General features: G+C 38.0%; 1 protein-coding gene across 4 annotated transcripts in view; it reads left to right on the plus strand.

Moving 5' to 3' along the window:
- PIGK (phosphatidylinositol glycan anchor biosynthesis class K) overlaps positions 1–14856 on the plus strand; it is a 128521-nt gene that overhangs the window by 3259 nt on the left and 110406 nt on the right. For all 4 annotated transcript variants that reach the window (XM_073357297.1, XM_073357298.1, XM_073357299.1 and 1 more), the window contains exons 3-8: positions 2909–3000; positions 8598–8733; positions 10365–10476; positions 11038–11134; positions 11583–11700; positions 12845–12955. In XM_073357297.1, coding sequence (XP_073213398.1) covers positions 2909–3000; positions 8598–8733; positions 10365–10476; positions 11038–11134; positions 11583–11700; positions 12845–12955 — 666 coding nt within the window. The remainder of the gene's footprint in view (positions 1–2908; positions 3001–8597; positions 8734–10364; positions 10477–11037; positions 11135–11582; positions 11701–12844; positions 12956–14856) is intronic.

Consider the following 14856-nt stretch of genomic DNA (forward strand, 5'->3'; position numbering starts at 1 on the left):
GATTGTATTATTCCATCAGTTTTTAATCAGGCTTCCTGAGCATAATGACTAATGATCAGTTCTAAAATATTATTTGAGCAGTCAGACATGACACTGTTTTTTCTAAGTATTAAAATATAGAAAAATAAAAGAAATTCAAGAGAAGACAAATAGATAATTAATTGAAAGAATAAGAATCATTCTCTTATTCCCTAGTGCACAAACTTAAAATTATTAACATTAAATACTTGTTTCTATTTCAATGTTAAAAGCAAGCAGAGAATTAAAATACAATTTTCTTTGGTCAGAGCAATACACTTGATACAAACTGGTAATAATAATAAGAGAAGTAGAAAGTTCTTAGTGCTGAAGGTACAAAGAGACTTGCTTTCTATCCCAGTCTTTGCCACTGATTTCCTGTGTGACCCTGAGGAAGTTACTTGCGGCCAGACTGTATTCTGTGCTATCCCAAATTGCCCAGAAATTTAGGCTCTGGCCTCATGCCAGCTATGCCTCATTTTCTCCATTTATAAAATAGGAGTGATAACACCACTTTTGAGGTATAAAATAAATGAATTAAAGTACTTGGAGGTTCACAAAAGAAAAATGCCATAGAAGTGAAGTCTATTATTACTGTTTTGTTATCTGTCTAAGTCTTTGTACTGTGCTTGTCACTGATAGCTATATAAACAAAACTCAAGAGCTTGATATTCCAAAGCCTGTTTAACAGGCTGCTCACTCTCTATTTTGCCTAAATAGAAAAGCAACTTAAAATCATCTCTTCAGAAGATGCCCCTTTAGTTGATCATCTCCTATCTCAAAATACTTCTTTTTAAAGATTTTTTTAAGCTAAATATCTTGCCTCCTGGCTAGTGTACTTTGTTAATCTGTACTTATTGCAGAATCTTATTTAATTGAGGCTGGGCAGTTTCTTCTATGTGATCATGATTTCTCAGAGCTCTTCTAGTAGCTTTAACCTAACAAATGTCTCTTGTGTTGGTCAGCCTTCCAAGGATACTTACTGCTGTGCTAAATAGCAGCTACTCTCATGGCTTTCACTGATTGTTCTGGAGACAGCTTGAGCCTGGTTGGAAGCTAGAGCCTCAGTTCACAGTTCAGAAAGGGCCTGGGGTCATAATTCAACAAAGCAATTAAATGTGCTTAACTTTAAGTATGTTTAGGGAAATGTTGCATGACCTGGTCCTCTCTTGTGGGTTGGCACAAGCAGGCAAAATCCTGAAATGGTGACACAGGCACGAACTAGGTAAATAACAGAACATGTGTTTTATTACTGGAACAGGTTGAAGAAGCAGATCTCCTCCTGCTGGTGATGGTGCTGACACCTAAAACCCTGCACCTTCCCTCAGGCAGGAAGGTCACCCTCCCCTCCCCTCCTCTTCCTCTCAGGTTTATGTCCTGGGTTCTCCTCTGGGAGGGGTCACACCCTTTCCGGGCTGATGATGGATGTGTAATGCACACAGAGCCAGCCAGTATAGTAACTCTATTATAATACTCAAAAGCTTCTAAGTGACATAGGAGCCTAACTTACAGTCAAGGGGAGTTGTCTGCCTAACTCCATTAGGCCCCTTTTAAAAGCATCGCTTTAAAAACCAGCTAGGCAGGATAGAAATCTCTCAGGAAGCTGGGGAAGGCAAAAGGTGGGGGTCTTATGATTCTCACTGAAAATTAAGTTGTTTAATTTTTCATGAGCCAGGTTCAGAGTAAAAATGATACAAAGCAAAACTTTTAAACTGGTGTCTACATCTAGTCAACTAAAAAGAATTGTAGGTTCAGTATATCTGACCCCAAGTCCTCCCTGCTTCTTCTTTGTGGCAGTACAATCCTGTTTTCTTCTATTTTAAAATGTCTTGTCTTTCCTCTTCTGTTCAAAAGAGCCCCCCCACAAAATATCCTGGCTAACTGGCTATAAAGGGAAAACTGTCAGTGACTGTACAGAAAATGCTATGTGATGCACAGAGGAACTATAGTTCTTTTTTCTAATCTGAGTTATGTTAAATTTAGATGTAATTTGTAAAAATGGTAAGTGAAAAATCTTCAGACAGAAATGATTTTTTTAAAAGTTTTAAGTCTGTGATTTATGATTTTTGTTTCAGTTCTCATGCCTCTGTTACAGAGGATTGCAGGAAACATGCTTGATGTAGTAAGCTCATTTACAGGTTTTAATATTGCTCCATGCATCTGAAAGATTCTTTTCACCTATCATAGTATCTTGGCCATTAGTATTCATATTTATTTAGTCATTGTCTGTTCAAAGGCTCTGTAACATATAATACAATTATTGCTTCTTAAACAGTTTCTGAAAGTTACTTCTGACACTCTTCTTGTAGTTACATGCTTACTTGTATTTAAAAAAAACTGACATATTGGTTGAAAATGTGCCCCCATACTGGAATGTGAACATTACTAAATTGTGTGGGAGTTCTTATTCAAATTTTATGGCTGGGGCCCAACTCTAATGTTGTTATAGTTGACTCCCTAAAAACCAGATTCCCCCAGCAAAAGTTCCCCTCTTTCTACATGTGGACCTTGTATTCATTTACTTACACTTTACCGCAACAGGGCAATCACAGAAATTTGAAATGGATAAGACATTAAATAATCTAGCTAATCCATTTGTCAGTGCTGGATTATTCCCTATGGTACTTTTTTTGTACTTTATCCAGTTTTAAATGAAAGTGTTCTCTGTGGCTCAATACGTTAACATTTATTTTCAAAATATGAAAAAGCTTTTTCTGCAGAGAAAGTGTGTATTACTTATGGCATTGATTTCTAGCAGTTGCTAGGCCCTGATTGCTGGGTGACAAGTTTTTTGGCATCTCAGCAATCAATATCCATTGATGCATGTACTAATTCAGAATGCATTTCTTATATCTTCTAATATGCATTTATTTCTTTTTAACACTTAAAGGTGTGTACATCTCGCTTCTGGTTTAACTACCGTCATGTGGCAAATACGCTTTCAGTTTACAGAAGCGTCAAGAGACTAGGCATTCCTGATAGGTAAGAGAATCTTGACGAGCACAATTGTTTAAACTTGGATATTAAAGTAAAAGTTCAGTCTCATCTTCTGAAACAGGAATAAAATGCTGGTCTCTTCGTTTCATAATCAAGTAAAAGGTAGAGAGCACAGACTTAATTTACTGAAAATTGGAACAATATTATTGGAAAGGAAAATGAAAAAAAATATGTACCATGATGATTCCAAACAGAAACGGATAATTAGATCAAATTATGTGATGCTAACCAACCAGTTAATTGCACTGCTAATTAGTTTGGTGAATGCACAATGTGAGAAAATGGGTAAAATGTATTCAGAATTGATAGTGCAACTCTTTGACATGTACCTGTTACTGTATTGCAACTTCATGTCTAACATAACTAATGTCTTTTTAATATGCCTTTTGATTAGAGAACATTTCACTTAATGAGCAAGACTATACACAGTACGAGTGCAGTGCTTCAGCTAAATCAAGGGCACACAATTAGAGTGAAGACCTCTAAATAACTGGTGTCTAACAAAGAAGCTCCTGCATGTCACAAGCTATATTAAAAAAAGACATTTTGGCTGGGAGTTTCAAAGGAGCCAGGAGCCTTTTCTGCATGCACAAGTTGGGCTGCTTTAACTACACCAGGATAGTGAAAAATGGCACAAACTCCATGGTGTGGATATGATTATATCAGTATAAAGGTGTCGTGTGGGAAGAGGAATAAGCAATACTAGTATAAGGCATCTTTATTCTGGTGTAACTACATCCACACTAGATTGTACTGGTATAACTGTTTTGGTAAATAATTACGTTTCTAGAAAAACTGAGCAGACCCATCCTAAGAGTGAGGTGCCCAAATACCATTGGATTTCAGTAGGAACTAGGCACCTAACTCCTTTGGCAATTCCAGTCTCAGTTTTATGTTATGTCAGAATAGAAAAACTAGGAGAATCTTTACCAGGGCTGACACTGAAAAGGAATTGGTTGTTTCATCATGAAAAAGCCAAGATCACATTAAGTTAATATCTCCCTATTTTATTAAAGTAATACCATAGTGAGACTATGATGCTGAGATCTATGTTCCCTTTATAATGTCGACAACTGTAGTTTCAGAGTAGCAGCTGTGTTAGTCTGTGTTCGCAAAAAGAAAAGGAGTATTTGTGGCACCTTAGAAACTAACCAATTTATTTGAGCATAAGCTTTCATGAGCTACAGCTCACTTCATCGGATGCATTCAGTGTTCTTTAAGAGCTCAGCCCAGGGTATCACAGGGGAATTGCTAATGTGTGAAATGTGAAGGGTTGTCTTCAGTGGATATTCAAAAACGTCTTCTCATGCTTTTTGGCCTTTTTTTATTTTAAATTTTAACCTGGTGATTGCTCTGTGATCGTGGGCTACTGTTAAAATGCTGAAAACTTAATCTTTGATTTGTGAGCATTCTTTCTTCACTCAACTTTCCAAATAGCAGCTCTCTACGTTTAAAAATTGTGTTATGTTTTTATTTGCGTTGTCTTCTGTACAAACTGTGTTTGTGTTAATAAGCTCAAATTAGCCAAGGTAGATGAGCGTAGATGAGATCTATTGGGGACTTGACAATACACACTTCTTTGAGGTGGATAGGGAGCATTGAAAGACTGAGCAGAGCAGTCTTTCCTGTTTTGGTTGGATGTACATGCAAGAGTCTTCGATTGTTTTGTTTTAAAAAGCTCTTACTTTATATTGGCTCCTGTCATAAATATAAAGGGAAGGGTAAACCCCTTTGAAATCCATCCTGGCCAGGGGAAAGCTCCTCTCACCTGTAAAGGGTTAAGAAGCTAAAGGTAACCTTGCTGGCACCTGACCAAAATGACCAATGAGGAGACAAGATACTTTCAAAAGCTGGGAGGAGGGAGAGAAACAAAGGGTCTGTGTCTGTCTATATGCTGGTCTTTGTCGGGGATAGACCAGGAATGGAGTCTTAGAACTTTTAGTAAGTAATCTAGCTAGGTACGTGTTAGATTATGATTTCTTTAAATGGCTGAGAAAAGAACTGTGCTGAATAGAATAACTATTTCTGTCTGTGTATCTTTTTTGTAACTTAAGGTTTTGCCTAGAGGGGTTCTCTATGTTTTGAATCTAATTACCCTGTAAGGTATCTACCATCCTGATTTTACAGGGGGGATTTCTTTATTTCTATTTACTTCTATTTTTATTAAAAGTCTTCTTGTAAGAAAACTGAATGCTTTTTCATTGTTCTCAGATCCAAGGGTTTGGGTCTGTGGTCACCTATGCAAATTGGTGAGGCTTTTTATCCAACATTTCCCAGGAAAGTGGGGGTGCAAGTGTTGGGAGGATTGTTCATTGTTCTTAAGATCCAAGGGTCTGGGTCTGTAGTCACCTAGGCAAATTGGTGATGATTTTTACCAAACCTTGTCCAGGAAGTGGGGTGCAAGGTTTTGGGAAGTATTTTAGGGGGAAAGACGCGTCCAAACAGCTCTTCCCCAGTAACCAGTATTAGTTTGGTGGTGGTAGCGGCCAATCCAAGGACGACGGGTGGAATATTTTGTACCTTGGGGAAGTTTTGACCTAAGCTGGTAAAGATAAGCTTAGGAGGTTTTTCATGCAGGTCCCCACATCTGTACCCTAGAGTTCAGAGTGGGGGAGAAACCTTGACAGCTCCTACCAGAACTTTTCTTCCCAAAGGACAGTGAGGACCAGATCCCCAGCTGGTGTAAGGTGCTGTAGCTCCAGATTTGACTCTATCTTATTGAACTATACAATCTAGATAAAATAACATGCATGCAATAACTGTGCTGGATGGGGTAGAATCAGGGCACTAATGTCCTTAGAGGCTAATGTCTTGCTCATCTAAGACTGTCTTCACTGACAAAAAAAATTGTGTTAGAAATGGCAAGATAACTAACAGGCATTAGCTGTTCTGCTGTAAAAACCTAATGAAGACAGGACACTGTATTTTCACTGGGGGGGTTGGGGGGGGTTGAGGTGGTGGGTTATAGTGCTGACCTTGCCTGGCAACCTCATGGTAAAAATGGCATGTGCCTTGTCTCTGCTTTGGATTTTACAGTGATATAACTATTGTGTGTTAGTGATCTCACTTTAAAAAACAGCTTTTTGTGTCAGTAAAGACACAGCCTAAGTTTGGGGGTTTATTTGTGGTGTTCGGAAGGGAAAGGAGGTCCTATTGGACTGGGACCTTGTTCGAGTGGTGATATGTTGTCATTTACCTGAAGTGTCCCTAATAAGAAGTCTGCTCAAGTTCTGTCCCTGCGTGACTGTGCACATGATGGGTTGGTGTGTAAATTAGGGGTAAATCCATGCTCTTATGCACTATTTATATTTCCAGGACTCAATCTTTCATGCCCTGCCTATTCACTATGTGTAATTTTTCCCAGCCTATGGGTAGGATCCTGCTGTCAGTTGAGTCAGTGACAAAACACTCATTGACTTCTGTGGGTACAGGACTGATCACTAGACACACAACCTCATTGAAAGGAAAATAAGCTTTCTGCTTGTCAAAACTATGTGAAGGGATCTTGGGATTAATTGCTCTGCTGTTTCTGTTTGGCAAGATGAGGATCAAGACTACACTACAGACATCTGCCAGCACAGCTGATGTCAGGGGTGTGAAAAGGTCTAATCCTTAATCAACATAGCTGTAACAACAGAAGACCCTAGCATAGATGCAGCTATGCCAATAGAGCTCAGCATTTTTAACAGCATAGCTCGTTTTGCTCCCTGGAGTGTTTTAACTATTTTGATATAGCTGAGTCTACACTAGGAACCCATTGGTGGTATAGTACACTGGTATTTCTATACTGGTAAAGTGCTCTTAGTGTAGTCACAGACAAGAGCTAAACTGGCTTGAGTGAACAACCATTTTCAGTACATCAGAGGAAGGCAACATTCTTAGTCACAGTTGAAAGTCACAGTTGAGAAAGGAAGAAAGAATCCCAGGTGTGTGACTGCACGCAGGCTGACTGTTTGAGAAACATTTTTATACCCTGTACTTTGTATCAGGACAGGCTATCTGTTTGAGTATATTTATAGTATGTCTGATGCTGGATAGAGCTGTCTAGGTGCCCTTAACTTCTTGCCATGTGCATGTTTGGTAGTTTCAACAATGTCATTGCCCTCACAGCTCCCATTAAAACTCAGGTCTGTGGAAAGCAGCCGATCTCTTCCCTTTTTATTGTCTCACTTTGCAAAAGCTTTGTGATGGGAGAATAATTCTTGTTTTATTGCTGCCTTGTCCTCTCGCCTCCCTGTTGTTTCACCCGGTTGTCTTGTCATAAACCTAAAATGTCAGCTGTCTAGGTCAGGTTCTCTGTAGTTCTTGTTTGCCCAATGCCTACAACAATGGAGACCATGGTTGAGGATCCCAGACACTATTGTAGTACAGATAACATGGCAAAGGAGTACTGATTTGTTAAGCCTCTCTGAGAAGTAGAGGGGAACAAACTGAAGTGAAATGGGATGAAAAAGTCCCAAAGGCAACAAGGGGCAAAGTGGAACCAAGCAGCTTTATGCAGAATGCTCTTCTTAAACACCATAAGTAAAAACAATGGAAACGATGCTCCTTGTAGCATTAACTGCTGCTGCATGTTTTCCCCTCCCAACAGAGGTACAGGGCCTGGAATGGTTGGTGGTAACATGAGTTGATGGGAAGCTGTTCAGCCAGATGAAAGGATGGTTCCCGAGATCAGCATGGAGGTTGAATCTCTCTGCGGGACTGGAGTTTGTCTTTCCCATGAACATTGTTGAGTTTGGAAGCTGCCCCTCAGATCTCTCCTTTCTCTATGCCCATAGGAAGTTTCCTCGGCCTGCTGTCCCACTTCTTTAGGTTTTGCTGTAGGACAACATGTTAAGCCCCAGACTGTTTTATTTGCGTAGAGTAGCTTTGTTTTATCCTGAGTTGAGTCATATTAATGTTTAATCAAGTCTAATAATAAGGGAAAATGTTCCCCAGGTCAGTATTTGTGCTAGTAGGAGGAAAGCTTCTTTCTGGAGTAATACTACATCCTGGAAGACTTGTCCTCATTCTTCATTATTCTTCATATTCTGAGGAGAAATTGCTGTGCCCAAGGGGTTGTGCGTGAAGAGAAAAAAAATATCATCTGCTGCTGTTCAGAATAATCCATAGGTGTTAACAACAGTGACTGTATTAATAGGGTTTAACAGTTGGGTCTCTTTGAGGCAGCAGCCATCCATTTTTGTGAAGTACTGTGTGACGTTGAGCATGTTGTTAGTGCTAAACAAATAATTCCGTTACGGTAACAAACAAAAAGCTTTATGTGGTAGTGTTATGATGGTAACAGTGTTCCTTGGGGAAATAAGGTATTACCAAAGTAACTTGTACTTATACTCCAGGCAATTTTCTAACTGCTATAGAATCTTGTTTCAATAATGAGTAGAGTCCTGCATGGATACAAAATTTTTATCTTCAGACGATCTGCGATCAGCAAGCATAGTCCATGGATATAAAGCGGATATCCACAGATTTGCAGGGCTCTCATAATGGGTCATGTTTGTTGGCTTCATTATCTGCAGTTTTCCTTTTGTTTATTGTATTAAAATAGAATATCTGAAATTGTGTTGTTTTGTTTTTCCCAGTCACATTGTCCTGATGCTGGCAGATGATATGGCATGTAATCCCAGGAATCCCAAACCAGCAACTGTGTTTAGTCACAAAAACATGGAGCTAAATGTTTACGGGGATGATGTGGAAGTGGACTATAGAAGCTATGAGGTAACAATGTTTTGTTTATCTAACCAGATTTTTCTGTAGTGTTGCTTTAAAGCCTGATCCATTGAAGTCAGTGGTAGTATTTCCATACACTTCACTGGATTGTGGATCAGGCCCTTATTCTCAATTGATATATATAATAAAAAGAAAATTCTTACTGAGTTTCAGAGTAGGAGCCATGTTAGTCTGTATTCACAAAAAGAAAAGGAGTACTTGTGGCACCTTAGAGACTAACCAATTTATTTGAGCATAAGCTTTCGTGAGCTACAGCTCAATGCATCCAATGAAGTGAGCTGTAGCTCACGAAAACTTATGCTCAAATAAATTTGTTAGTCTCTGAGGTGCCACAAGTACTCCTTTTCTTTTTACTGAGTTTCGTAACTTGTTACAACTTTGTGTGTCTTTCTAATCAGTTAGAATTTATTATTATACATTGTTATTGGCTATTTTAATGAAAACATTCGTTCCCATGACTGTTGTGGTTAGGAGATTGTGAGGATCCCGGACTACATTAACAATACAAAAATGTTACTGGGTTTTCCATTTTGTTGAAGTAGTGTAGATTGTATGATTGGTTAAACTGATAACACTTTCATAAGCTTTGACGTTAAGCAGGTGTGTGTTTGCACATTACAGATTCAACATCTTTTTTAAATATTTGTTTTTATTTTTTCCAAATAAAACATGTCCTTTTTGTAAGTAACTCATTTCTAACCACTTTATAACAGCTAGTAAAAGGAAATATCTGCAGCACTTTACCACGTTCTTGTTTTCAGAAAACAATTCTTGCTGCAAATTTTTTTTTTCTAAGTCTTTCCTGGACTGACTTTAATTAGACTTCAGTTACAGAATTTTAATTAGTATCACATAGTAAAATGATTTATAAAGCAAAAATGTGTATTTTACAGGAACAAATTAAACCCTGTACCATAATTGCCTATTAGAGTATACAGAAGATGTCGTGCTCTCTGATTATTAGTGTCCTGAGGACATAAAGTGCATGTTGAAAGATTATAGTAACAAAAAAAAACCCTATCTGTCATGAGTCTGAATTTTGTTGGTAACATTTTGAGTGTTGTAAATCTGCATTCAGAACAAGTAGTTCTGATGTTTAATCAGATGTTTTATGGTCGGTGTCCAGATGGACTACATCTGATCTTGTCGATGTTTGTGCCACAGGAATCTTTTCTTTGCCTGAGTTGCACAGAGAATTTAAGCCTTAGAGTATTTGTTAACATTTTTCCATGGTAACACATACTAATGTTGCAGTGTTTTGTGAATGTATAAGTAGCATTGACGGAGTAAAGATGTACACTACAGTGTGAAAGGTGTTCAAATCAATGAAGAAGTATTAAAAGACTATAATGGTCATAGAAGTGTGTTTGATGAAACAGTTTTCAAATACAGTAAAGCAACAGGTTGATTTTTAATGGGGCAATAAAAAAAACTGGTGAGCAGTAGCACAGTAAAACCTTGAATAGAAGAAATCTGGTAATGCAATTTATACCATCTATTGGTGGACCTATGTATATATAGTGCATAGTTTGTGTCGTCATTTTGTGGAACCCCGTCTAGTAGTGGTCAATAGATATCCCTTATAATAGTTAGAAATTACTTTATTTTGATGTTTGTAGGTTACTGTGGAGAATTTCTTGCGCGTATTGACAGGAAGAATCCCACCAAGCACACCTCGATCCAAGCGCCTACTTTCTGATGACAGAAGCAATATTCTAATATATATGACAGGTAATTACAGGAATTTATTGGTTTTGTTGCACAGTAGCAGAGTGAAATTTCATCAGAAAGCCAAATAACACTGAAAAATTAGTAAAACAAATACACGGTAATTATGGATTCACATTACTTTGAGCAAAACATCCGTTATTATTGGTATTAAAAACAATCCATGCAAAAAGTTCTGATAACTAAGATTGCTGCACCACTTAAAAATCTGGGTCTCACACTTGTATTCCACAACCCTGGGCATATGGTCTAGACAGCCTAATTTGTAATGACTCTGGAAGTTACAAAAATCATTATTATGTGAAGGGGTTTTGCATAAATAGTAATCAAGGAAGCATCTTTAAAGCAGTATCTATTAATTTATGAATGAATAGATGTATTCCAGGTTAAACCATAAACGTATATTGTGCTTATTACCCTCAAATCATGTCTTGTCATCCCACACCAAAGAGGGAGAAGAATTGCATTTAAGCTGTTTCTGTTGGCCTTTTGGCAACCATATTTGTATATATTGTACTTCTATTTAACGTACATGCTTATTTATCTTGTGAATTTTTCTACAAGGTCATGGTGGAAATGGTTTCTTGAAATTTCAGGATTCTGAAGAAATCACTAATGTAGAACTTGCTGATGCCTTTGAACAAATGTGGCAGAAAAGAAGGTAAAAATTGATTACTTAGTGATTAAATACAGTGTGTTACCAACGGATGTAAAACTTTGCTTGTAGCCTTTCATTCCTCCATTTAATTCTTGTCTAAACAGCACACTCTTCTTCTGAAGGGTGGCAAAATTAATTATTTTTTTCTGAATGTGGTTTAAAAATGCGAAAAATTACTGTCACCCCAGAAGTGGTATTAAATAGCTGTTGTCCTTGAGGTGGCCTGAAGCTCTCCTTTCCACAGGAGAAGGAAATCTATTATAATCTTCAGCCACACAAATGAGTTACCTTGGCTCAATAGCTGTATGGGCTTCTTATTAATTATAAGGTGTCTGAAATGTTCAGCCAGTTGGCTCTCTATTACATATCTTGGTAACTATGCAGTGAAGTTGTATGAATGAAGACATAATCTACAGAATGCCAAATGTGAAAGCTGTTTTATTTCTTTCAGATACAACGAATTGCTGTTTATTATTGATACCTGCCAAGGAGCATCAATGTATGAACGATTTTATTCTCCAAATATAATGGCCTTGGCTAGTAGCCAAGTAGGAGAAGATTCACTTTCAGTAAGTATGAGTTAGGTAGGGGACTTGGAGGTAGGGTTAGGATTCCTCTGGGTAGGGCTCTGTGCCCTAGCATTGGGGTTTCTATGGGTAGGGTACTTGGAGTCAGGGTTAGGGTTTCTATAGGTACAGCTCCCCACCATAGACTTAGGATCCCTATGGGTAGGGTAGTTGGAGGTAGGGTAAAGGGGGTATTTTCAAAAGTGCCCAAAGGATTTAGGATCACAAGTCCCATTAACTTTCAGTGGCACTTGTGCTGCTACATTTCTTTGGCACTTCCGAAAATCTCCACCTTAACTGCTTAACAACATAAAGGTTAACCTCTAAACCATCACTCATATAATGTTTGATGTACTTTTCACGTTATTATGTTGTGCTGCCCAAAAGTGTTGGGATGTCAATTGCCCACCAGGCTAATGTACACCCCTAATTTAATTTTCAGTAAGTCTTCAATTCAGACATAAAATGATGAATTAAAGAGCATAATGATAAATACCTTTTTTCTGCAGTGTAACAATAGAGAATAGAAAATGTGATTTATAGTACAATGGCTAGCGCACTTGAAGAGGGACATTAGTCATCTTCTCCCTAAACCTGCAAGTGACTTACCTTCATCTTTCTTACTTTAGGCTATGGCCTCATGAGACAGTCGCAGTTTGTGAAACCATCCTATTCTGTAGTTTGATTTTTTTTAAAGGTAGTGAGCACCATAGCCCCAGTAGGTGTTCAACATCTTTGAAAATTAGGCTCTACTCATGTGCCTACTGCAACTGGTCATGGCCTCCTGGAGCCGCACAGCACTGTCTTCCCCACGCTCCTTCTCATGCTCAAGAGGCCATAGTGGGAGGATCCTACCTGAGTTCTGCACAGGTGCATAATGGAGGAAGAGGCTCCCTTCAACCAGGCAAAGACAGGGCTAGTCAGAATTTAGTCTTAAAAGGTGAAGATAACATACAATATACAGATTAATTTACACAGTCTATTGGGGTTTTTTTGATGGTTAGTAATTTTTTTTTGCATATTTCTGATAATTTGACTAGCAGTAAAGATAATTCATAGGTTTGAACACTTGCATGGCCCTGTTTTGCTCTGTTCCCATCAGGTTTTTGCTATGGAACACTCTAAGTGTGTATATTTTGTTTTTAAGCATCAGCCTGATCTTGGGATTGGAGTTCACCTTATGGATAGATACACATTTTATGTCTTGGAGTTCTTGGAAGAAATTCACCCAGCCAGCCAGACCAATATGAATGACCTTGTAAGTAGCATACTGTATTCATTAGTTTGCTAACTGCTCCTGTGTTCTCACAACTGGTCAGTTTTGGCAATGGGAACTTCAATGTTTTTTTGATTTCCTACATATCAGAAGGTTTTTTTTTTAAAAAATGTGTTTGTTGTTCTTATTTAGTAAAATCATTATATATTGACATTTCGGAGACTTGAGTCCCCAGTTTGAAATTGTTTCTTTGCTTGATTAGGAAAAAAATTAATTAAAACAACCTGGGTGTTTTACTGAAAGATGTCTTGTGTGTGTTATCTCTGCATCCCATGGAACTTGCAGGGTACCTAGAATCATGGATTGCAATCACTTTGCACACATGGAAAGGCAGTCATTGGCATTTGCTTTGCAGAGGTAGTTTGTATGTTGGAATCCTGATCCTGCACTCAGAAACACAAGAGGGGAGCCCCATTGACTTCAGTGCTTCGCCACATAGGTGCAGGGTTCAGCCTGTGCAAATCCAGTTACAAGGCTGGGGCTTTATTTGTTCTCAGGCAAATGTTGTAATTGCCAGATATGATCCAACAAAAAATGTCTTGGTGAAGTTCAGTGAAAATGGTTTTTGAACAGTTACATATGTTCCATCTTAGATACCATAAATTGAAAAAGCAACTACATTTTAGTAGCACTCTTAGCCCATTGGCCTTGAACAGGCCAGATGTTCCTTTTTTCATGATAATGCATCATGCTTTTGTGGCTTGTTGCAGTAAATTCTGTCATGTTGTTGTCGTCGGAGACTTAAGAGCCACCATTGACCACACACATTAAATCTCCATTTCAGTAAAAGGAGCAGCTGTTCAAACATTTTATGTCAATGTCTGTGGAGGCTGGTGTCAGCCTTGCTGCTAGATGAGGTGTAGTAGATTTCACACAAAGCAGCCCACACTGACAGATTTTGTGTTGATATAGAATTGATTCAGTGACTAATATGCTGACATTTTCTACCAAGGGTATGAAAATCCATTTAATTACATTGTATTCTAATTTATGATGGGTTGTGGAGAATTTTAGAACAAAACTTATGTCACAAGGATTAAGTAGTTTTTCTATTGATTTTGTACATATTTTAAAAAAAACATTATTGGAATGAATTTGGCTGGAACACTCAATCTGTAGTCAAAGGAATTAGTTGTCTTATAAAAAGAAACAGTACCAGACATTCAACAGCAGTTTAAAGTGTATAAATAGCCATCTGGAAAATAGGGTGAACTGGTTCAGCTAGTTAGAAATGTTAGTGCAGACCTTGTTGATGACATAGCAAATCTGTAAATCCTCTGTCCTTTCCATCGCTTTAATGACTTCTAAAAAATGTTGACATCCACAAAATACCAGAAAAGTCCAATTATATTCTTTATGTTTAATTATAATTGTATGGGTCTTTCAGTGGCCAAATTCAAAGTATTCAGCAGTACATTGAAGTAGTACAGCAAACCCTATAGCAGCATACTATACCCAGATACTATCTGAGGGATAAGGAGACTTGCATCACTGTCCAAAAAAAAAAAAAAGGGGGGGGGACGGACACAAATGTATATCATGATTTGCCATCAGAATACACTATATTATCTTGAGTCATAATGTGAATGAACTTCAGGGAATCTGACTTCCAGTTACAGATGTCAAATTCCACCATGCCTTCATCTTGAGGCATCCCTAAGAGCCATAACTATAAACCCTGATAAAATAAACAGCTTATGTCTTGTGAGAAATTGAAGGGAATACTTTGGTCAGTGACTGAATTGGACCGCTTAAAGAAGGGTACCTGTTTAAAGAAGAACAAATTCCTTGTCCAGGCCTGATTTTAAAAAATTGGCACTATACAAATCCAGTGTCGCACATATTAAAGAGATTAAAAACTGGTTAACAGACAGATCTCTGTA

This window comes from Lepidochelys kempii, chromosome 8 (genome assembly GCF_965140265.1).
Source record: "Lepidochelys kempii isolate rLepKem1 chromosome 8, rLepKem1.hap2, whole genome shotgun sequence".
Lineage (NCBI taxonomy): Eukaryota > Metazoa > Chordata > Testudines > Cheloniidae > Lepidochelys > Lepidochelys kempii.